The sequence below is a fragment of the Papio anubis genome, chromosome 12, assembly GCF_008728515.1.
Source record: "Papio anubis isolate 15944 chromosome 12, Panubis1.0, whole genome shotgun sequence".
Lineage (NCBI taxonomy): Eukaryota > Metazoa > Chordata > Mammalia > Primates > Cercopithecidae > Papio > Papio anubis.
This window is the reverse complement of record NC_044987.1, coordinates 77,370,330-77,395,100: the sequence shown is the minus strand read 5'-3', so window position 1 is coordinate 77,395,100 and position 24,771 is coordinate 77,370,330. Positions and strand designations below refer to the sequence as shown.

Sequence of the window (24,771 nt, the reverse complement as noted above, 5' to 3'; positions counted from 1 at the left end):
CCCCTGGCCACCATCTGCTGCCACAGTGATTCTCAGCCTTGGCTGCATGTTAGAATCACCTGGGACATGGGCTCTCAAACTTAAGCATGTCCCCGCATCACTAATTGCCAAGCCCCCCTCCAGAGTTTCTAGTCCAGTAGGTCCAGGATTCCTAATATGTTCCCAGGTGACGCTGGTGCTCTGGAGCATTGCCAGACTCTGAGAAGCTTTGCCCTGGGGAACTTTTGAAAATCTTGAGTCAGGCCATACCCTAAATGAGTTAAAGCAGAATCTCCAAGTGTGAGACTTTGGCCAGCTTTTAAAGTTCCCCAGGTGATTCCAGTGAGCAGCCAAGACAGAAAAACTTGATCTTTGATTGGAAGTTCAGTTATTCCCTCTTTAGTTTATAAGGGAAATGTATGTGGTTTTTTCCTGCCCCTACTCACTCTTAATCTTTTCCCAACATTTGACCACCCACATTTTTTTGAAACTCCATTTCTGTAGCTCCTGTGTCATCTCACTGTCGTCTCTGACCGCTTGAGTCACTCCTCTCTCACCTTTCATTGGCCTTTTTCTTTCTTCCTTTTTTATACTGTCCCGAATATGGACTTTTTGTAAGGTGTAGGCCTGATCCTTTGCTCTCATTATATTCATTTTCCTAGTTAACTTATGTGTTTTCTTTACACCTTTAAGTTGCAACTCGCCTGTAGGAGCAAAGCCTTGACTTCCCTTCTGATAACTGATGTCACATCTCCAACTTTCTTCAGGCATTCTCTGCTTGCATGCTGTACAGTTGTCCCTTGGTATACATGGGGGATGGTTGCAAGACATTCCCCCATACTGAAATCCGCACATACTCAATTCTGCAGTCAGCTCTGTGGAACCTGTGTGTATGAAAAGTCAGCTCTGCATATTACGCAGGTTTTGCATCTTGAGGACACTGTATTTTCATTCCAAGTTTGGTTAGAAAAAATCCACCTCTAAGTGGACCCACACATTGAAACCTGTGTTGTTCAAGGGTCAGCTGTGCTCTCTAACCCTGAATTGTGTATGTCCTCAGTGATTTATGGTCACGCTTATCTGATCATAAAAGTCACCTGGTATATGCTGGGTAAACAATAGCTTTCCAGGCTGTACCCTGGAAATTATAATTCAGTAGATCTGAGATGAGATTTGGAAATCTGTATTTTTAACAAGCTCCTTGAGTGATTCTTACGTTCCAGCAAGCTTGGAAACACCGTACCATCTGAACTCATTGTAGCCTTTTATGCACTTTCTTTTTTAGTTTTCCTGTCAATGGGACCAATATCACTGACTGGGGAAATGAGGCAACTTGAAAGCTGGGAGTCAAGTTCAGCTACTTTCTCCCTTATCCTCACATTGGATTATTTTGCTTTCACCTTGAGAGTCTTCCTCAGCTTCATCCTTTTCCATGCCTGAGGGCCCTCCTCCTCTTGCGTCTTGATAACTGAGGTGCAGTTTGGAATAGTGGTTAAATGCTCAAGCTCTGGAGCTCTGCCATGTTCTAGTTGGAGATCTCAAGATCTTAGGCAAGTAGCTTAACTTCTCTGTGCCTTAGTTTCCTCATCTGAAAAAATGGGGATACTATTAGTACCTATCACCTAAGTTATTATATGAAATTATACACGGAAAATGCTTAGAGTAATGCCTGGCCATAATGAGTGGTAATAAATGTTATTGCATATTAATTAACTATTACTGAGATGGATTCTTAAATTCTTTTCAACGTCTTTTCCCTATGCACTAGTGTCCCCTTATCCTTGGGGGATGCATTCCAAGGCCCCCAGTGCCTAAAGCCCAGGACAGAACTGAACCCTATTTATAATATGCACAAATTTCCTTTTCCTTCTTCACAATTTCATGGATAGATTTGTTCTTAGAGATCCTAAGCAACCTCAGCATACATTTTTGTATGTTTTTCTTATGAAGTCAAGAATTTTCACCTTTTCATGTAAAGAAAGCACTTAATGGTGGCTCCTTGACATATCCAAATTGCCAGTATCGCTACTCTTGTGCTTTGGGGCCATTATTAAGTAAAATAAGGGTGACATGAACACAAGCCCTGTGAGGTACCATGATGGTCGATCTGATAGCCAAGATGGCTACTAAGTAACTAATGGGCAGGCAGTGTATACAGTGTGGATATGTTGAACAAAAGAATGAGTCACATCCCGGGTGAGACGGTGCAAGATTTCATCATGTTACTCAGAAAGGCATGCAATTTAAAATATGAATTATTTCTGGACTTTTCCATTTAGTACTTTTATACCAAGGTTGACCATGGGTAACTGATACCATGGATAAAGAGGGGCTACACTAATACATTATGCATTTTGCCACCAGAATAATCTTTCTAAGATATTGTTTCAGTATGTTGTCTCCCCTCGTTGAGCATCTTCATGATTCCAAATAACTTCCCAGATTAAGTCTAATTCTTTAGCACGGCATTCAGAGGCCTTAATCTCAGTCCTTTATACCTGCAGTATTTACCTCATGATGTTCACCCACTTTGTGCCACAACCAGAGTACTTCATTGTCTACCGTCTTCGCCACGTACATGATTCCCTTCCTGCCTTTGCTGATACTGTCCCCTTATTTGAATGTCTGTCTTTTTGTTTGCGTATCTCAGTACTATCAATCATTTAACATTCGTTTTATCGATAGGAGTTCTTCTTCCATAGCTCCTGCCTTTGCCCTTTCTTGTTCTTATGTCTTTCATCCCTTCTCAAATACTGTAAGCTTGTCAAGGTTAGGGTACAGGCAGTATATGTATTTCTTTATCCTGCCTCCCCTCTGCCTTACCCCAAAAGTTGGCTCAGTGAAAGTTTTTGTTCAAGTTGATATTTTTGTTTATGTCTTTCATCTCAGAGCCATTGTGACTTGTAAAATTTGATTTGGCAGGAAATCTGTGTGGGAATTTTAGGTAATATGGCCTGTTTCCAGGAGATATGTGTGTCCATCAGCAGTGATAAAAATCTTGGGTAAGTCTTACTATATAATTATGTTTTTAAACATATTCTTTTATATCCTTAAGGAAATTCGTCTTAGGAAAAGTAGCAAATCTGAAAGACAGTCTTTTCTTTGTCTTGATGAATACTCTCTAGGAACTTCATTGTGTGTTGATGGTAGCTAGGGGCTTCTTCAGGAGGTACTGAAATAATTCAGGATTTAAACCTGCTTTCTTCAGTAGCAAAGGAACCTGAATTGTCAGCTGGTGGCAGTAAGCCAGATAGGGGAAGAACCAGTGGGACAAAACTTGGAGATGGGGCAGCCAACTGGAATCCAAAACATTTTAGGTGCAGGGAATCCAGTGACTCAGCTGGAGTCTGCAGAAACTAGATTTCTTGAATAATGTCATCCTGAGAGCTCTGACTTAGAGGTTAAGACTTGCCAACAAACTAGAAGATAAAGAGTTGCCTCTGTGATGAAAAGACTCAGATTTCTGCTTTGAGACTAGTTCTCTTCTCCATGTGTAAAGTTCTGGGCAGAAGGTTTTTTAATGGAGGAAACCCAAGTTTGGTTACTGTGTTCTGAGAACACCCTGAAATTATATGCTAAATTTTGTGGGTGTATTAGTTTTCTAGGCAAAGGGTTCATGGCTGTTAATCAGAATCTCAAAGAAATTTGTACCCAAATAGGTTAAGAAAACTGTTCTAGGCAGTTTTTGTCAGAGCTGGGGCCGTGAGGGTTTTATCACAGGATTCAAGTACCTGGGTTTCTCAGAAAGAGATAACTCCTAGTTGTGGAGGGACTTTAAGATCCTAGTTCAGAGTATTTATTCCTCAGTAATTTACAGTCATCCATGTCTCTATAATGTTCTCTATCAAAACTCCAGGAATGAGAAATGTTAACAAATGTTATAAATTCAAGTAAATGCTCATCTTAATATTAGTATGGTGCAAGTTATTTTGCTGATGGGATATAAATTTGTGAACCACTTTAGAATAGTTGGGCGTTATCTGGTCACGTTGGAACATATGCATGTGCTGTAACCAGCTCATAGTGGGCATATATGGTAAGAGAAACTGTGCACATGTGCATCAGGATAACTCTTACAAATATTATAGGAGGATTACTTGAAATAGCCCCAAATTGGAATCAACGCAAATGGCCATCAGCAGTAGTCTGGAAAAATAAATTGTGTTATTTTCACACAATGGAGTACTCTGCAGCAATCTGTCAAAGAATAACAGCTAAAGAAACAACATGGGTGGATCTTACATGTATAGTTTCCAGCAAATAAATGAAGACTCAAAAGAATAAGTATAATATAATTTATTTCATATGTTGTCTCCCCTCCTTGACCATCTTCATGAATCCGAATAACCTCCCAGATTATGTCTATTTATTCAGCATGTCCTCTTAATCCTTTTACCTGCAGTATAAAGCAACACCAAAATATATAAAATAATAAAACTATAGAGCAAAGTAAAGAAATGATTGCTGGAAAAATCAGAATGGTCATCATTTCTAGGTGGGAAAGAGAATTGTGATTTGGAATGGACACATGGTGACTACTGAGATGCAGCTCTGTTCTGTTTCTTGGAAACACGAGTGTTTGCTTTATAATTATTTATTAACTATAGATTTGTATCTTTTGGGCTTTTCTGAATACATGCTGTATTTCACAATAAAGATGTTAAAAAACTTAAATGAAAACTCGGATATTTTAAATGCAAGAAGTGAGGCATATCGGTTAACTTCTTTGTTTTTGTAGGCAGGTATTATTGCACTGTTTGTATGATTCAGACCCACCTACTCTGCTGGAAACAAGCAGGTATGCTTTTCCTTTTATGAATTCTGTAAGGTTACTCATAAGAGTAGCTAATAAAAAAAGCTAATTTTTTATTTTCGAATTTCCTTTACTGTTTTATTTTTTTTTGAAAAGTAGAAATTCAACCCACGTTTACCATGTAGGTTGTTGCTTACTTGCCTTTCCCAGGCAGAAGTGGCCAGTGTTTGGGTTGAAAGGATCCGGGAACATCCAGCGATTTATGATAGCATTTGCTTCATTATGTCAAGTTCAACAAATGGTAAGTCATCATGTAGTCTAGAAAAAAAAAAAGTTTTAAATTTTATTTAATTTTTAGGAAACTGTGTAACTATTTCTAGAAGTCACCTTTTTGAAAAAAGCCTTGGGTGTAAGGTAATAAAGTTTGTTAGTTTGAGACAGAATCTTGCTCTGTCACCCAGGTTGGAGTGCAGTAGTGTGATCATAGCCCACTACAGCCTCAAACTCCTAGGCTCAAGGTATCCTTCTGTTAATCTCCCCAATAGCTGGGACTATCGTTGTGCACCGCCATGCTCAGCTCATTTTAAAATTTTTTGTAGAGATGGAGTCTCACTTTCTTGCCCAGGCTGGTTTCGAACTCATGTGTTCAAGCAGTCATCTAGCCTTGGCCTCCCAAAAGTGTTGGGATTACAGGTGTAAGCCACCATGCCCAGCTTTTTGTTTGTTTGCTTTTTGGAGAAAGTTTTTTGATTGAAGATATAAAATTTCTTAAATTCCTGGGACACTGATGAATTCCTCATTTAAAAATGAGGAAAAATACGCAAATTTAAACATATGAGGTAAGTAAATCACCCTTTAGAATAAGTACTGCTTTGGCAAGGTTTGGTTTTGTTAGAATAGCTGTAGGAATTTTGCTTAACCCTATTGCTTTTAGCAATTTGTTTTTATTTCAATATTTGTTTTATTCTCTGCAGTTGACTTGCTGGTGAAGGTGGGGGAGGTTGTAGACAAGCTCTTTGATTTGGATGAGAAACTAATGTTGGAATGGGTCAGAAATGGGGCTACTCAGCCTCTGGACCAACCCCAGGAAGAGTCTGAAGAGCAGCCAGTGTTTCGGCTCGTGCCCTGTATACTCGAAGCTGCCAAACAAGTACGGTAGGTGAGCTCTTTCGTGCAAAGTGCTCTGGGAAAATGCAATTGATAGAAGTATTCTCAGATATAAAAGTCTTCTTAGATTCCTTACAACAGAATAAAGTACACAGTCACTCCTTGTTACGTTAATTCACTACTAATATTTGTGATGCAACCTGTATGCTTTTTACAAGAATGATAGTGGTTACAAACTTCCTGTTACATTATCATTTAGCTATAGGCTGTTATTCAACATTGACCGTGGTTTCTGTCTTATCATATTTTATGTAATTTAAACCAAAGAGAAAACATTTTCTTGTGCTTTTACGTTGAACATTTAACAACTTCTTAATTAACGTTGCACATCTTTTTTTTTTTTTTGCTCCTTGTGTTTATATGCCAGTCTTCAATAAGTGACTGATTTGGGGACTCTGATGTCTTGTCAAGAGTGATTACTAAGCCTTACAGGTCATTAAAACTGTTTATTGCTAATCACTAGAAAATTAATTTTTAAATTGATCTGCTTAGTGATTTGCTTAGTGCATTCTTAGTGCTGAGTAAGCCACATCAAAACCTATTAATTTTGTGTCCTTTATCCAAGTGAGGATTAAATTCATCATCTTTCCCTAAACCTGCTTCATCAGTATTCTCAATCTCAGTAAATGATGTAATCACTGTCCTGTTTGGATAATATAGAAGAAATGGAGAAGCCGTTACAGAATCTTTCCTACCCTAGTATTTTCCCATTGTAGTCAACTCCCAACCCTTATTCCTGACTTTTTCTGGGATTCCATCCATGCCAGTCAAGCCATTATTGTCTCTCATCTGGAGAACTGCCACATTCTTTTACTTGAATTCGCTGCCTCTATGCTTGCTTTTCCCAAGCCTAGACTTTAAAGCTGTTTTTGCAAAGTACGTACTCGTCTCACTCTCATGCTTCAGTCTTGTCAGTTACCTTCCTTAGGATAAGGTCCAGAAAAAAACAAAAACAAACACAAACACAGCTTAGGTACTGTGTGCATCACCTGGGTGATGGGACCATCCGTATTCCCAAACCTCAGCACCATGCATGTAACAACCCCCAACATGTACCTTCTGAATCCAAAATATAAATAAATAAAATAGGGGAAAAAAGAATGAAATAAATGAAAAATTCTCAGAAAAATAAAGTGCAGCTTATAGGCCCAGTAGTACTATCCTTATTCCTTGTACTCTGCGTTTCAGTCATGTGAAGTTTGCTTCACTTCTTCAACTGAACCAGCTCTCTTGTCTCCAGGCCTTTGCACAGTATGTTTCCTCCACCTCACATACTTCTTTGCCCCTTCATGTTTCTGTGTAAACATCATTTTTCTTAAGGTACCTTCCCTGACCCTGCAAACTAAGTCTCCTTGCTATATAGTGGCTCCTAGCCCTATAGTGTTACATTCATACCACTTTATTGTGATTACCCCGCTAGCAATCTTCTTTCCTTTTAAAGTACAAATTTTATGAAGATAGGGATAACATCTTATACATCTGTTTTCTCAACTCCTAACATAGTGCCTGAAATTTAATTTGTAAGTACTTAAATAAACATTTGCCAAACCATTGTTTTAATTGTTCACTGTCTTTTCACTTGCTTGGTTGAAGAACTAAGATTTTGAGTTTCCAAACTATTTAGATTTTTGAGAATCCAAATGGTTGATCATAAGAATTAGACTTATATGCTTTTAGTATTCTCAGCTAGGGGGCTAGGATAATCCTGAGATGTTTTCAGAACATCATTTTTGTTGATGCATGGTGCAGTGGACCTTACATTCATACTATAAAAATCGCAGTCATTTTTTGTTCTGATTATTCAAGCAAACCAAAATGATAAAGTATCAACTAGCAGGTTTCTGCATTGTTGCTTTTATGAGATAGAGCCAAAAAGATTTTTTTACTTCTTGTCCTGTGTGTGTTGATTATTTTATAAAATGTTTATTTTTTGCTGTTTCCCCTATTAGAATATAAAAGCTCTAACGAGCACAGAGCCTTTGTTCCTTTCCTTGTTTTATCCTCAGCACCTTGAACAGTGGCTGGCAGAGTAATAAATATTTATTGAATGGATGAATGATTGGAATCCCCTGGACAGTAACGTTGATTCAGTGCTTTTACTTTTCCTGTTTAGTTCTGAAAATCCAGAATGGCTTGATGTTTACATGCATATTTTACAACTGCTTACTACAGTGGATGATGGAATTCAAGCAATTGGTAAGATGGTTTATTGGAAGTGCTACAGTTACTCATTTAATTGTTTGCTGATTTTAAAGTACTGCTTTATTTGTTGTCTTTATTAAGTACATTGTCCTGACACTGGAAAAGACATTTGGAATTTACTTTTTGACCTGGTCTGCCATGAATTCTGCCAGTCTGATGATCCACCCATCATTCTTCAAGAACAGAAAACAGTGCTAGCCTCTGTTTTTTCAGTGTTGTCTGCCATTTATGCCTCACAGACTGAGCAAGAGTATCTAAAGATAGAAAAAGGCAAGTACAATTTCCTAGGCTCATATTGTTTTTCATTTCATTGATTTCTCCCTTTTAAAAAATGCTTTCATTTCCCTAGTTATAAAAATATGCTAAACTTCAAAAATTTATTTTATTATTGTATTTATTTACCTATTTTACTTTTTATTTATTTTTATTTTTTGGAAACAGAGTCTTGCTCTGCTGCCCAGGCTGGAGTGCGGTGGTACGATCTTGGCTCACTGTAACCTTTGCCTCCTGGATTCAAGTGATTCTCGTGCCTTAGCCTCCCAAGTAGCTGGGATTACAGGCACACACCACTGTGCCCAGCTAATTTTTGTATTGTTTCAGTAGAGACAGCGTTTCACCATGTTGGCCAGGCTGGGCTGGAACTTCTGAGCTCAGGTGATCCACCCGCCTCGGCTTCCCAGAGTGCTGGGATTACAGGTGTGAGCCACCCCGCCTGGCCTATTTACTTATTTTAAAGACAGAGTCTTATTTTGTCGCCTAGGCTATAGTACCATGGCAGGATCATAGCTCACTGCAACCTTGAATTCCTGGGCTCAGGTGATTGTCTCACCTCAGCCTTCTGAGTAGCTGGGACTACAGCCACATGACACCACACCTGGCTAGTTTTTAAATTTTTTATAGAGACAGGGTCTCACAATCTTGCCCAGGCTTGTCACAAACTCCTGGGCTCAAATGACCCTCCTGCCTTGCCTTCCCGAGTGCTGGGATTACAGGCATGAGCCTCTGCACCCTGCCTAAAAATTTATAAAAAATATCAAGGAAACATGATGTCTGTAATCTTGTCATCCAACACATGCACATATATTTAATTCTGCTTTTTAGCCAACATTTCATTTAGAAATATAAAATGAATATTTTCCTATGTAAACACAGTCTTTCACAGAATGATTTTTATGACCACAATTAAATTCATGATTCATTTAGAATTTATTCTGGTGTCACATGTGAAGTGTGGCTTTAATTCTTTTTTCCCCCTTTGATAATTTTGGTACTAGTGGTATCAATTTTTTTTCCAGAGGGCTACCCAGTTATCTCAACATTGTTTAGTCAATAATCCAGCTTACCCACACTGATTTGAAATTTCATCATTATTTTTAAAATTCCCCTATATATTCTATTCAGTTCCATTACTATGTTCATATATTAGTAGCCATAGTGTTTTTAAATATTAAGGTTTTATGTTTTAATACTTAATAAGGCGAATTCCTCTTCATTCCAAGTTTTCAGAATTTTTTTAACTATTCTTATCACTAACTTTAAGTTCCAAAAACAAAAACTTTCTGATATTTTTATTGACATCGTGTTAACTTTATAGAATATCTAAGAATATGTTATGCCCTTTCATTTGTTCAGGTCTTTTGTGTGTCCCTCAGTAATGGTTTCTTCATATAGATCTTGGATATTTCTTATTAGTTTCATTCCTAGATATTTTATCTTTTGGGTTTACTATTGTCTATGACATATTTTCTCTCACTGATTATTGTTGTTGGAATATATGAAGGCTATTGATTTCTGTATATTAACTTTGCATCCTGTAACCTTACCAAATTCTTACTGTTTTTAGTAGTCGTTCCAGTAATAATCTTTGGGCTTTATGTGATAGTGCTTTGGCTTAAATTAGATATATTTTATCACTTGTCTATCTCTGGTTTATTCTTCTTATCTTTCTCTGTTGCCTAGAATCTTTGGTGTAAAATAATAGTGATGGTAGAAAACATCCTTACCTTCTTCCTGATTTTATTAGAAATAATCCTAGAGTTCCACTGTTGAGCATTATTGGGTATAAGATACATGTTTTACAACCAAGTGCGGTGTCTCACACCTATAATCCCAGCACTTTGGGTGGCTGAGGTGGGCAGATTACCTGAGGTCAGGAGTTCAAAGTCAGCCTGGCCAACATGGTGAAACCCTGTCTCTGCTAAAAATACAAAAATTAGCCAGGTTTGGTGGCATGCGCCTGTAATCTCAGCTACTCGGAAGGCTGAGGCAGGAGATTTGCTTGAACCTGGGAGGCGGAGGCTGCAGTGAGTCGAAATGACACCTTTGCACTCCAGCCTGGGCAACAGAACAAGACTCTGCACCCCCTTGCCCCCCTAAAAATAAGATATATATCTTACCGTTTAAGGAAATATTAATCTGTTTCTATTTTATTAAGACTTTTTAATAAAAAAAAATATTGAATATTTTTAAGATCTTCATTTATAAATATGTTACCTCATTGAGAAGGTGGCATTGAGTACAGTCCTTAGGGAGAGAATGGAGGAGTCATGTGCATACTTAGGGAGAAGAACATTCCAGACAGAGGGAATAGAAAGTGTAAAAGCCCTCAACCAGAAGTATGCCTGGTATATTTGAGGGGGAACAGTGAGATCCCATGTGGCTGGGGTGCATTTAGCAAAGTAGCACATGGAGCCAAAGAGGTAGAGTATGGAGGGCCTGATTTTGCCTTTTCCTCTAAATGAGGTAGGGAATCATGGTGAGTTTTAAGCGGAAGTTGAATACACATGAGCTGACTTTAATAGGCTGCTGTTTTGATGAGAAATGTAGGAAATCATTGGTACAAAAGGGAGATGAGTTAGGAGGCTTTTAGAGATTCTTGATAAACAACTCATAGCAAGAAATGTTATAATTTGGACCAAGATGTTAACAGTGGTAGTGGTAGAAAAATCTCGTGAGCTAATTTTTGTATACTTTTTGTAAAGACACGGTTTCACCATGTTGCTCAGGCTGGTCTCGAACTCCTGGGCTCAAGCTACCCGCCCATCTTGGCCTCTCAAAGTGCTGAGATTGCAAGCGTGAGCTACCACCCCTGGCCTCCTAGGCTCATTTGATTGCTGACTCTTCATTGCTTTAGTTCTCAACTCAATGTCACCTTGTCAGAGAGCTTGCCCTGCTAGACTGCTATATTCCTCTTTTATTTCCTTCATAGAACCTAACCAAAACCTAAAATAGTCTATTATATTTACTTATTTGAAAGTATAAAAATGTAAGCCTCTTACAGGCTGACATCTTGCTGATGTTACCACTGTATCTGTAGTACCCAAAATAATAATGTCTAGCACTAATTCAATACATATGAATGAAAAACCAAACTTAACTGGCCAATTCAATGTTTCTTGATTTGTTTATACAGTAGATCTTCCTCTAATTGACAGCCTCATTCGGGTCTTACAAAATATGGAACAGTGTCAGAAAAAACCAGAGAACTCGACAGAGTCTAACACAGAAGAAACTAAAAAGACTGATTTAACCCAAGATGATTTCCACTTGAAAATCTTAAAGGATATTTTATGTGAATTTCTTTCTAATATTTTTCAGGCATTAACAAAGGTAGGAAAGAAGTATTGATGATGTCATGAACAAAAGAAAGTGTGGGTTGCTTAACTCTCCAACTTTATTACTGTTTTTTTAATATGAAAGTAATATATATTTTGGGAAAATAAAGTAAAATCTTAATATCACCATGAGTTTATAATCTTAAAAACTGCTAGCTGATGTGGTTTGGTATATTTATGTATGACAAACATATGCATATGTTTGCATGCATGTATTTTTATAAATGCATTTTTCCTATACTTTAACCCAGCGTATGCAATTTTTATAGACTACTGTTTTCCTTTAACACTATATTATAAGCATTTTTCTTGATTCTAGATGAAAGACTTTTTACTGAGAGCCAGTTTAAACCTAATTTACCAAATAATCAGTTTTCAAAATTTACTGCAAACTTCTCTTAAGGAATATTCTCCCTGAATATGTTCAGTGGTTATTAACATTCCTCCTTTGACCATATTTTTTTCTATCCATATATTTGGAAAGAAATATATTATGAATATGTTATGAATATATTGTATCATGAATATAAAATGCTACAAATATAGCTGTGAAGAATATATTTATTCATACCCACTGAATTTTTTAAAGAGTATTCCTTAAGAAGTTTCTCTTGGCCAGGCGCCCATAATCCCAGCACTTGGGAGGCTGAGGCAGGTGGATCACTTGAGCCCAGGAGTTTGAGACCAGTTTGGGCAACATGGCAAAACCTCATCTCTACAAAAAATACAAAAATTAGCCAGGTATGGTGGCACATGCCTGTGATCCCAGCTACTTGGGAGGCAGGGATGGAAGGATTGCACTCCAACCTGAGTGACAAAGTGAGACCCTATCTCAAAAAACAAAATGAAACAAAAGGTTTCTCTTATTCTGGTGATTTTTTTTTTATTAGTTGTCTTGCTTCCCTTTTCCCTATTTGTATTTTCCAGATTTGGGGTTATTACCTCAGCAGGTTTTACAGAATTTAAATTACTGGATTCAACATTATAAATGTGAAGATGGCTAAGGCATAATGGCCATATTTTGTCAAAATACTGTTTACATGTGAAATGTTGGTTTTTACTTGACCCTTATTATTGGGTATTATAATTTTTATGTCAAAGTTCAGGTAATAAATTATGTCTTATTTTGATTTGCATTTTTAAATTAATGAGATTGAAATATTTGGATGTCGTATATTTTGTTTCCTACTTTTTTATAATTTATCCATTTTGATTATAAATTTATCCATTTATAATTTATCCATTTGATTTAATTGGATAATTTTTAATTATTGGATAATTAAATAATTAATTGGATAATTAATTGGATAATAATTTTTAATTATCCAGTTAATAATTTATCTTTTTTATAATTTATCCATTTGTATGAATTTCTTGGGTAACAATGCATCTTTTCCATATTTATCACATGTATTTTTTCCCATTCTTTGCTGTTGCTTTTGTTTTTTGGAGCACCTACTTTTATGTGGTAGGAACATCAAAGAAAGGTGAGCTGATACACTAGGGCTATGTCATGCAAATTTTTATATGCCATGTTTAGGGGATTTGGACTTAATCTTGAAGAAACTGAGGAGCTACTAAAGATTTTTTTTCTTTTAAGCACCAAGTGATACGATCAGTTTAGAAAGATTACTCCAAAAGCAATAGAGAGGAAGGAGTAGAGAGAGTTAAGGCCGGAGGGCAGGAGATCAACTAACAGGCTCTTGTGGTTGGTAATCTTCAAGAATAATCTGAAAAAGGATGGCAGCCTAAACAATGGAAGTTTGAATGGAGAGGAGGGATGGGGTAAGAGAGATTTGGTAGAATAGAATTGAGCACTTGCCGGGAGGGGTCAGCAGGAGAGGGGAGGGAAAAGTCTTCACTGTGTTCCAAGTTTGTAGTCTGTGTAGCAGGGTGGATGGTGGTGTCCTTCACTAAAATAAAGACGACAGTGGAGAACACGTTTGGGTTACATAAGCCTCCTTGATGTCGGTGGGTTCAGTTGGGACATTTGAAATGCCTATGAAGTCAGGAGGGAATTGAATATCCTAATTTGTTTTTATTCACTAGTTAAAGCTTGAAAAAATTTCCCTTTTTTGACATTAAATGTTGTTGTTTTAGGAGACGGTGGCTCAGGGAGTAAAGGAAGGCCAATTGAGCAAACAGAAGTGTTCCTCTGCATTTCAAAACCTTCTTCCTTTCTATAGCCCTGTGGTGAGTATGGGTAAATGTATAGGCGGCCAAGTTTTGTAGGATTACTAAATGTTTTCAAGTAAGCACTTGATTTCGAGGTCATTGTCAAAAATTATAGTATATACAATTTACATGACTTAATGCCTTTGTCAGATAGATGACTGCTGGAAACAGAAAACCAAATACCGTATGTTCTCACTTAGAAGTGGGAGCTAAAACCATTGGATACCATGGACATAAAAATGGGAAAAGTAGACACTGGGGACTACAGGAGGAGGGGGAAAAAGAGAGGGAGGGCAAGGGCTGAAAAACTACCTATTGGGTACTAAGCTCACTGCCTGGGTGACAGGTTCATCTGTGCCTCAAACTTCAGCATCATGTGATATACCTTTGTACCAAACCTGCACATATAAACATTTAGATCCCCCTGAGTCTACAATAAAGGTTGGAGGAAAAAAGGATGACTACTGGAAAATTTGTACTACTATTGGGAGTAACAATTCTAAGAGGAAAAATTCAGCTCTGAATCTATAGTACTCCTTTCTGTTATGAAGTAGGTAGCATGTGTATGAAACCAAAATCAGATTCTTGGGAATAGGCAGTAGGTTTTTATGGTTCTTCAAATGGCATCACATTTCCTACCATTAGAATCAGATTTCACAATAAGAACTTTTTCAGGAAAATGAAGGACAGAATGTGGGAACAGACTGTAAAGAGGAGGCAGGGGGAGAAGTACTAGCTTAAGAGTAAAATGGAATGGGAAAGAATAGTCATTTCCTTGAGAATGATTTAGAAGACTGCTTAGGAAGTACTGTTACTGTCATCTGGAGATCTGCCAGCATTTCTTTTCCATTGGACCATTTAGAAACCACAGGTAGAGCAATCAGTACCTTAAACCACGTTTTTCTCTTCTGTGTTTGATTTTGTTTGTTTGACTCATAGGTGGAAGATTTTATTAAAATCCTACATGAAGTTGATAAGGCGCTTGCTGATGACTTGGAAAAAAGCTTCCCAAGTTTGAAGGTTCAGACTTAAAACCTGAATTGGAATTACTTCTGCATAAGAAATAAACTTTATTTTTCTCACTGACAATTGAAATTGACTTATTGGAAATATTAGCTAAAGCCCTATTAGACCGTAATTGTCTGGTGTTACATTTTTCTGTCCTAGACTTGTCTCACTTTTTTTGACTTTGGAATCTGGAGTTTCACCCCTGTCACCCCTCTTTTTATAGTATGTGATATTTATCATTCTCAGTTGAGGACAACAAAAATGTAAGCTTATCATTGAGGTTCTTTTTAGGATATGTGAGAGATCAGTGTCGATTTTCTTCCTAGCTGTTAATGTGGTTTTTGTTTTGTTTTGTTTTTTGAGATGGAGTCTCACTCTGTTGCTCAGGCTAGAGTGCAGTGGTGTGATCTCGACTCACTGCAAGCTCCGCCTCCTGGGTTCACGCCATTTTCCTGCCTCAGTCTCCCGAGTAGCTGGGACCACAGGTGCCCGCCACCACGCCCGGCTAATTTTTTGTATTTTTAGTAGAGACGGAGTTTCACCATGTTAGCCAGGATAGTCTCTATCTCCTGACCTTGTGATCTGCCCACTTGGCCTCCCAAAGTGCTGGGATTACAGGCATGAGCCACCGTGCCCGGCCTAATTAGATTTTTTTAAGTGAGAATTACATCTTTGTATCCACTATAAGTTTATTCAGCCGCAGTAACAGAAACCCTCCTATCGTAGCTGAATCTGATCTCTTTCAGGAACCTTATGCAAAAATCCAGATGTGATGAGGTGGCTCCTTTCACCCTTCACATGGTCTGCCAGGTGGACCTTTGTGTTCATGTTTATTGTCTTGCGGTTAAGGGGGCTGTGCCATCTCTGGGCCTTTATCCACATTCAGGAAGGAAAAGGGAGAGAAGGGGCTTTTTCCTACCAAGTCTACATGTGTTTGGCTGGGTGAGGAGGTGCTTTTTAATAGATTTTAAGAAAATATCTGTTATGAATAACAAAGCCAGCTTTCTAAACCTCACTTGTTGTATAGCCTCTTCCCAATTTTTATCAGTTTTTTGGCTTTAAAGCATTGGTCTTGCCTCATACTTTGTTTTCTTTCCTTGAGAGGTTTTTGGTGATAAAACATAGAATAATCTTATTGGTAAGAGATAATACAATTTCCAGTTTGGAGGTAGGTTTATGGTTGGAAGTGTCACTGCTGAAAAGAACTGGAACATAAAAGTAAATCTTAGCAGGTGAAACCTCATTGGTAGGTTTATGTATATTACACTGTATATGCATATTTGCATGTCCTCAGTGCTGACCTTATTGGTAGGCTGAATTGACTATGTTCAACATGAGATTTGAAAGACACTGATGAAATCACTCCTACCTGCTAGCTGACATGAAAATTCCACTCGGTTTTTTTTTTTTTAAGTTTAAGCTTAAGATGCAAATACCGATTAAGAGTAATACTTGAGGTTATTAGTTATGTTTACCTCAGTGCATATGAATTTCACATTTTTTTCCTGAGAGCATGTTTTGTTTGTTCGTTTGTTTTAATTTTTCTTTTTTTTTTTGAGATGGAGTCTCGCTCTGTCGCCCAGGCTGGAGTGCAGTCGCGTGATCTCGGCTCACTGCAAGCTCCGCCTCCCAGGTTCACGCCATTCTCCTGCCTCAGCCTCCCGAGTAGCTGGGACTACAGGCACCCGCCACCTCACCCAGCTAATTTTTTTTGTATTTTTAGTAGAGACGGGGTTTCACCATGTTATCCAGGATGGTCTTCATCTCCTGACCTCGTAATCCACCTGCCTCGGCCTCACAAAGTGCTGGGATTACAGGCGTGAGCCACCGCGCCCAGCCTTCTGCGAGCATGGTTTAAAAGGGGAATCACAAGGACCTTATGTACCTGAAGGAGTGTTCCACAAAAATGGTAAATTACAGAGGAAGAAGGAGAAAGAGGATAGTAGTGGGAAGGCTAGGAGTGTCCAATTTATTTTCTGCTCACATTTCTGCCTTGGACCTACGCTGTTTACTTTGTTACTTATTTATTGTTAACATTTTGAGTTTTGGTACATATTTTCATAGTACTTTGGTATGTTTGAAAACATCCTCTGTCTATAAATTATACTTTTAAGTGACCAGTGTTAAAGCATTTTTAATGCTACATGTTCTGAAGTATTCACTCACAAGATTTAGTGCTTGAATCAGTTGCAGTGATATTTTGAAATGGTGCTTTCTCCAGAACCATAAATATGGAATTTTATACACAAATGAAATTATATACAAATATGAAATGGAAACTTATTTTTTTCCCTATACTCTTTGGCAGGGAAGAGGAAAAATGCAAAATGAGCTTGAGTTAGCATTTGTTATATTGAGTTTGATATTTCAAGTACCTAAACCACTAAGAAAGAAGACATGGTTTCCTTTCACTGTTTTTTGTTTTTTGTTTTTTGTTTTTAAGATATTTTATCCCCTACAGCAAATGGGATATAGCTAAACTGTTGTTTTCTTGGTAGGTTCATTTTTCCAGATCAAAAGAATTTTCCCACTCTATCTTTAATATTTCCTATTGCCTTGCTTTGCATTAGTTACTGAATAATTTTAGTATGTAAGTGGGAAAAAGTTTAAGAGCCACCTCTCAGCCTGATGTACTTTTTTTTTGGTGAAGCACGTGCAGAAACCGACTATAAACATTAAAAAACAACCTCTGTTAGGGGTTCAGAAAATCTTAAGTATATGAAATATTGGATGCCATTATCTGTTCTTCAGGACTGGGCAATAGTGATGCTGTGTCTGAGCTAGCTGTGAAGCTGATCTATAACTCTAGTATTCTGTTTCTGCAACTAATACTCTTTTTAAACTAATATTCTTTATGACCTAATCAATAGCCTTTTTTAAAAAGAAGAAATAGGTCCGTATTAATTTAGGACTGAATTATTTATTCTGCTTGAGCATGTGTTCTCTTTTACCACTTTGCAACTTCAGTTTCCTCCATGCTCCTGTCAGAAGTTTTAAGAAAGGGAAAACAGGCAAATGGCCCTCTTGACCATACCATATTTTTCTTTCCTTTTTTTTTTTTTGGACATATGAGTCTCACTATATTCTTGCTAAGACTGGTCTCAAACTCCTGAGCTGAAGCGATCCTCCTGCCTCAGCATCCTGAATAGAATATTGTTTTTTCATTTTGTTGCTGGTTTGAGATCCAATCCAAGAACGATTATTAAAAGTTATGTATTTATAGTGAAATAGTATGATGTCTTAGATTTGCTTCAAATTAGTCTGGGGCAAAGGGAAAGAAGTAAGTTGATGGAGTAGATGAAACAAGACTGGCTGTGAATTGAAGTTGCTGAAACTGGGTGACAATTACATGGGGTTCCATTATACTGTTTTTTGTTTTTTGGTTTTTTTTTTTTCAGAGACAGGGTCTTGCTCTGTTTCCCAGGCCAGAGTTCAGTGGCACACTCATAGGTTACTGCAGCCTCAAACTCCTGGGCTAAAGCCATCCTTCCATGTCATCCTCCTAAATAGCTGGGACTATGGGTGCATGCCACCATGTGCAGCTAATTTTTGTTTATTTATTTGTTCATTTTTATTTTATTTTATTTTATTTTATTTTGAGACAGAGTCTCACTCTGTTGCCCAGGCTGGACTGCAGTGGTGCGATCTTGGCTCACTGCAACCTCCTCCTCCCAGGTTCAAGCGATTCTCCTGCCTCAGCCTCCTGAGTAGCTGGGATTATAGGCACGCACCACTACACCTGGCTGATTTTGTGGGTTTTCTTTTTCTTTTCTTTTTTCTTTTTTTTTTTTTTTGAGATGGAGTCTCGCTCTGTCACCTAGGCTGGAGTGCAGTGGTGCCATCTCGGCTCACTGCAACCTCCACCTCCTGGGTTCAAGCGATTCTCCTGCCTCAGCCTCCTGAGTAGCTGGGATTCCAGGCATGCACCACCACACCTGGCTAATTTTGTGTTTTTTTGTTTTTGTTTTTGTTTTTTGAGACGGAGTCTCACTCTGTCACCTAAGCTGGAGTGCAGAGGCGCAATCTCGGCTCACTGCAACCTCCACCTCCTGGGTTCAAGCGATTCTTCTACCTCAGCTTCCTAAGTAGCTGGGATTACAAGCTCATGCCAACACGCCGGCTAAGTTTGGTATTTTTAGTAGAAACGTGGTTTCACCATGTTGGTCAAACTGGTCTCAAACTCCTGACCTCGTGATCCGCCCACCTCTGCCTCCCAAAGTGCTAGGATTACAAGTGTGAGCCACCGCGCCCTGCCCAGCTAATTTTTATATTTTTAGTAGAGATGGGGTTTTACCATGTTGGCCAGGCTGGTCTGAAAACTCTTGGCCTCAGGTGATCCGCCCGCCTCGGCCTCCTTACGGGCTGGGATTAGAGGCGTGAGCCACCGCACCTGGCCTATTTATTTATTTTGTAGAGATGGGTTCTCACTATGTTTCTCAGGCTTGTCTTGAACTCCTGGCCGCAAACAATCCTGCCTCAGCCTCCCAAAGCGCTGGGATTGCAGGCCACCACATCTGGCCTCCCTGTTAAAGGTTTATAAAAGCAAATAAATCATACACAACTTAAGCTTTAAGTTGATTATGAATGATGCTTATTCCTTTTATGTCATTGGGCTAGTCAAACCTACAAGAGCCTGGGCCAATGTAGTCTTGAGTCTTGTGGGCCAGTCCAGCAACCAAAAAAAAAACAGGTGAGACTAGAAGTAGGAGGGCACCTTGTGGTGGTGCTGCTAGCCTCCATTCACCTCTCGTATTATTTGTTCATCAACCTGACTGCTTTGTATTTCTATATAGAATGTAAAATCTCTGCATCACTAAGCTTTTATGATGTATCTTAGATAATTTGCATGAAGTCACATTTGCTTAAATCCAATTTTACACAACCCAAGGAACATCTGTAATATAAAAGCCGGAAAACCTCCATGAGTTCACATTTCACAGCCAAGGATTTTGTGATATCAGGCTACTCCTTCTATCATGATGATTGTGCCCACGTGATTGCTCTTTCTTAACAGCTGTGTTTTCCCTGGACATTTGCAAGATTCTACAGTGTAGTAGCATCATGGAGTAGGGCATTCTCATTTTATCCTAATTGTTCATGCCTCAGGGCTCCGGCAAGGATCACAGTTCTGGGAGAGGACCACGCCACACTGAAACCAGACCTGGAGGGGAGAGGATCTGCCCCCAAAGAGGTGGCATCAGGGTCTGCTCTGAGTCCCTGTCTCACCTGGCTTCCTTATTTCCGTTTCTTCTTTCTTAGGACTTCAGCTTGTATGTGGACCCTCAAGACCACACCAACCTCTCCTTTTTAGGGAGTTGTGTTCTGCCAGCTTAATCACTTTATTCTCTTGGTATTTCTTTAAATTTGTGAGAGAGAAATTCTTGCCTAGTTACTAGTCTTTTTGTATCAAGCAGTTATGAGTCGTGTGGTTTGGCTACTTTGGGCTAAGTGTGTGACCCCACACAATCAGCTAAAGTTGAAATTCAAATGAGTGTGATAAAAAATGTACCTAAGGACACAGAAGGATGTAGACACCAGACTTCATTTCCTGTTAGAGATGACCGCCATTTATTGAGTATTTACTATGTGTCAGACACTCTATAAAGGTCTTCGGGTATATTATTTAATTTTGCAATAATCCCATAAGGTAATTGTCACCATTTTATAGATGGAGAAATGAAGATTCAGAGTGGTAAAATAACTTGCTGAAAGTTACTTAGGTAGTAAGTAGCTGATCCAGGGCTTGGATCTGGACCTGCCTAGCCTAATGAATATTCTTTTACCCACTATACTGTACTTGCATACTGTGGGGAGGCATGGACTGGAGCATGAAGGTCTTGATATATCATGTGGAAGAGACAGCTAGGCTATCTGTGTATCCATGTTCCTTTCTTCAAAATTGCCGTTGGACTGCCCACATTCTCTCCCTGGTTACAGCATATAGTTTAATAAGGGAATTACTCCTAACCCAAGCTGGACAACTCAGGTTGGCTCAAGGAAACTGTTCTCTAGATCATGTAACTTACAAGGCTGAGGGCACTATTTGGGGGAGGTGGGCAGGGGGGCAGCTAGTCATATTTATCATCCACTGTGTACCAGCTATTCTAAGTACTAGGAAGACAGCAGTAAACAAAACAGACAAAATATGTGTAATAGAAGTATAGTGGACAAAGCATACAAAAATCTTGCCCTAATGGGCCTGGAATTCCAGAGTCATGTGTAAGAGGAACAGACGAAGAAGCTGGTCTACATAGAAGTCATGCATCCTGTAGCAGACTGGATCATTGTTCTCCATTCTTCACCTCTGTGTATCGTGCCCTTTGCCATGGCTTCTCCGTGAATGGAGTGTACTTCCCTGTCCCTTGACTTTGAGCTTGACCACGTAACTTGCTTTGGCCAACAGAATGTTAATGGAGCTGATGTAAGCAGAGTACTTCCAGCCGTTTGCTTGTGCTCCTGTCATTTACCGTGAGAAGAGCATGCCCTGGGCAGTCATTGATCATGGAGGATGAGAAACATGGAGCAAACCTAAACCCAGTCTGCAGCCGGCGCTGGGTGTGGTGGCTTGCACTTGTTAATTCCGGCTACTTGGGAAGCTGAGGCAGGAGGATTGCTTGAAGCCCAGGTGTTTGAGGCTGCAGTGAGCTGTAGTCGTGTCGTTGCACTTCAGGATAGGTGACAGAGCAAGACCCCATCCTTTAAAAAAAAAATTTTTTTTTAATCTGCAGCCTGGAATTCAGCCTAACCTAGCTGAGTTGCAGCCAACCTACAGATCTGTGATCAGTATTAAATGCTTATTGTTTTGAATCATTGAATCTTGGGGTAGTTTGTTACACATCATTATTGAAGTAACCTCTCACTGAAACAGCATGAAAGAAAAGCTGCCTTAATTGCTCAGCCACTTTACAGCTTCATGTCACAGTCTCATGGGTTCCAGCAGTAATTGCTGCTTTAGGTTGTCTGTCAGATATGCCCAAATCCCTACAGTAAATTTAACTTATAATAAATTCTACTTGGGGCTGGGCCACGGTGGCTCACGCCTGTAATCCCAGCACTTTGGGAGGCCGAGGCGGGTGGATCTTGAGGTCAGAAGATCGAGACCATCCTGGCGAACACGGTGAAACCCCGTCTCTACTAAAAATACAAAAAAATTTAGCCGAGCCTGGTGGCGGGCACCTGTAGTCCCAGCTACTCAGAAGGCTGAGGCAGGAGAATGGTGTGAACCTGGGGGGTGGAGCTTGCAGTGAGCGGACATCATGCCACTGCACTCCAGCCTGGGCAACAAAGCAAGACTCTGTCTCAAAAACAATAAAATAAATAAATAAATAAATAAGTAAATAAATTCTACTTGGGACATGATCATTTGCATTCCCATCTTTAAAAAAAAATGGCACCGGGAATGTAATAAGTGACAGAGAAAATGAAGTGTCTGCAGGGTTACAGAAGGGTAGGGTAAAGGGTAGTGACAGTTCCTCAATTCTGGATGAGACATAAGCCATCCATGATACAAGGTTCTGAAGAGCCAACTGATTGATTTCTTGTGTGCCCTTGAGATCTAAACCACAAGTCTCATGGGGCTGAGAGGATTTTTTTGTAAAATATAGTGGAAAAGGGAAATTCTCTGGTCCTCAGTGGCACATCACTATGCCGAGTGTGACCTTGAAGGCAGTGAGAAGCCCTTAAAGTGTCATGATTGCTGAAAGCCTTCTGAAGGAGGAGGGGCTTGATACAGAGAGGTTTAGCAGTAGACGCAACTGGATTTGGGCATCGATTGGAAGCAAAGGAGAGTGAGAAGTTAAATCCAGAATTCTGGCTTAGGTGACTGAATAGATGATGGCTTCATTCATTGTGATAGGGAAGTAACCGAGGAAGAGTTGCAGGTAAAGGTGGGTAAAAGATGTGTTCAATTTTGAATACCTGTTGGACATCCACATGGAGATGTCCCATTTCCATACAGACTTGGAACTCTGTGAAAGAGTGGGCTAGAGATACAGGTTGAGGACTTAGGACAAAGCTCCAAGGAATACAAACATTTAAAGGACTAACAATGTCAACAAAAGAGACAGGGGTTGTACAGGGAGACACCAGACTAAATTGGGAGAGATTTACAGCTTATAAGTGACAGTTCACAAGGAAATAGTACATTTGAAGCTGAACTCCAGATCCACTGCTCTCACCTCTGCACATGACTGCCCCACCTAAGGCTCAGGAAAAATAGCTCCGTATGATGAACTGGCACTGGACACTCAAAATCATAGCCTTCTACAGAAAGGTCTGCTATAAGGATATAGGAGGAACTTACATTTCACACCCATGCTTGACCAAGCAGGTATGGCATAATGGGAAGCATGTTTTTTTAAAAAAAGGAAACAACGCATTGGATATGAAATACGATTTTGATTATGTTACAATACATAGACTATTGAACAGAAATAGATGATATCAAACAGAAATAGAACACACATTAGTGGTGAAAATGAAAAGAAAACCATTGATCAAGGGTCAGTAGTATGACCTTGACCAAGTCAGCTAGCTTTTCTGAGCATCCTCATCTATAGAGTAGAGATGATGTTAAATTGCCTACCCTGCAGGATTACTTGAAGAGTGTTAATGAGATTAAATTAACACTGGAAATTGTAAAGGCCTGTACAAATCTCACATATTACGGAGCTTCCAAACACTAATGTTTTGTTCCAAGGAAATCTGTTTCTAAGGGGACTTCACCAAAATGATGTTTGATGTTGGTTAAAATGAATTGGCTGATAACATCTTAGGTTTTCTTGAATGAGATCTGAAAAGTCTCAAAACTCTGAAAATTCTACAACCACATTTCTTTTTCACTAGAGCTAATCTAAATAAAGATGCACCATGCTTGATATTTCATTGCAAATCTGATTTGTAATGGAACATCAAGAACTCTTTAGCTGTGGTCTTACTGTATACTTTGGGCTGCCTCTAAATACCTTTCCTTGTGAAATGGTTTTAAATGAACTTTTTTTTTTTTTTTTTTTTTTTTTTTTTTTGAGAGAATCTCGCTCTGTCACCCAGGCTGGAGTGCAGTGGTGTGATCTCGACTGACTGCAACCTCCGCCTCCCAGGTTCAAGTGATTCTCCTGCCTCAGCCTCCCGAGTAGCTGGGACTACAGGTGCCCACCACCACGCCCAGCTAATTTTTGTAGTTTTAGTAGAGATGGGGTTTCACCATGTTGGCCATGCTTGTCTCGAACTCCTGACCTAAAGTAATCCACCCACCTTGGCCTCCCAAAGTGCTGGGACTACAGGCCGCAGTGAGCCACTGCACCCGTCCTAAATTAACTTTTAAACACCAACTTCCTGTGTTCCACTGCCAAGGCTACAGCCCGTATTTATAAAAACTATTCTGCTTTCTACAACACCTCATAATTACATACTGACCTTGTATCAATATTGAGCTTGCTGACCTGCAGGCTGTTTAGAGGTTGAGGACTTACCAGACCATCTGCCAAACGCTGCCATTGGTAATGCTTTTCTCTATTACTGTAATGAAATCACTAAAATCATTTCCTGTTCCCAGTCCTTGTTCAGATCTTCTATCTACTGTCAATAAGAGGATATTAAAATACTCAGAAAAGTCCACATATCCTTTTCATCGTGGTCCACAGTGTAGCACATGGCTTTATGTTTTAGTGTTGGAAATAATAAATAATCAGTGACGTCAAGCCTGTTGTAATAAAAGAAGGCTGCTTATTAAACTCCCTCTCTCCAGCTGTTTTTCTTTTGACATCACGGGATCTGTTTATAATGACCTTTATGGGTTTTCCCCCTTACCATTCAGGCTTTATATGATTACAAGAGAAATTAAAGTTCTTTTCACAGAAGTGACACCTTCCTGCT

General features: G+C 39.1%; 1 protein-coding gene across 4 annotated transcripts in view; it reads left to right on the top strand.

Annotated features, from left to right (window-relative positions):
- SAAL1 (serum amyloid A like 1) overlaps positions 1-24,771 on the top strand; it is a 48,138-nt gene that overhangs the window by 11,509 nt on the left and 11,858 nt on the right. For 2 of the 4 annotated variants that reach the window (XM_003910160.5, XM_017948571.3), the window contains exons 4-12: positions 2,902-2,981; positions 4,718-4,777; positions 4,918-5,033; positions 5,707-5,887; positions 8,013-8,095; positions 8,183-8,371; positions 11,514-11,710; positions 13,816-13,908; positions 14,830-14,979. In XM_003910160.5, the coding sequence (XP_003910209.1) occupies positions 2,902-2,981; positions 4,718-4,777; positions 4,918-5,033; positions 5,707-5,887; positions 8,013-8,095; positions 8,183-8,371; positions 11,514-11,710; positions 13,816-13,908; positions 14,830-14,922 (1,092 nt within the window). In that variant the 3' untranslated portion in view covers positions 14,923-14,979. Of the gene's footprint in view, positions 1-2,901; positions 2,982-4,717; positions 4,778-4,917; positions 5,034-5,706; positions 5,888-8,012; positions 8,096-8,182; positions 8,372-11,513; positions 11,711-13,815; positions 13,909-14,829; positions 14,980-24,771 lie in introns of those variants that run through there. The other 2 variants (XM_009186468.4, XM_017948570.3) reach the window with 2 other exon arrangements.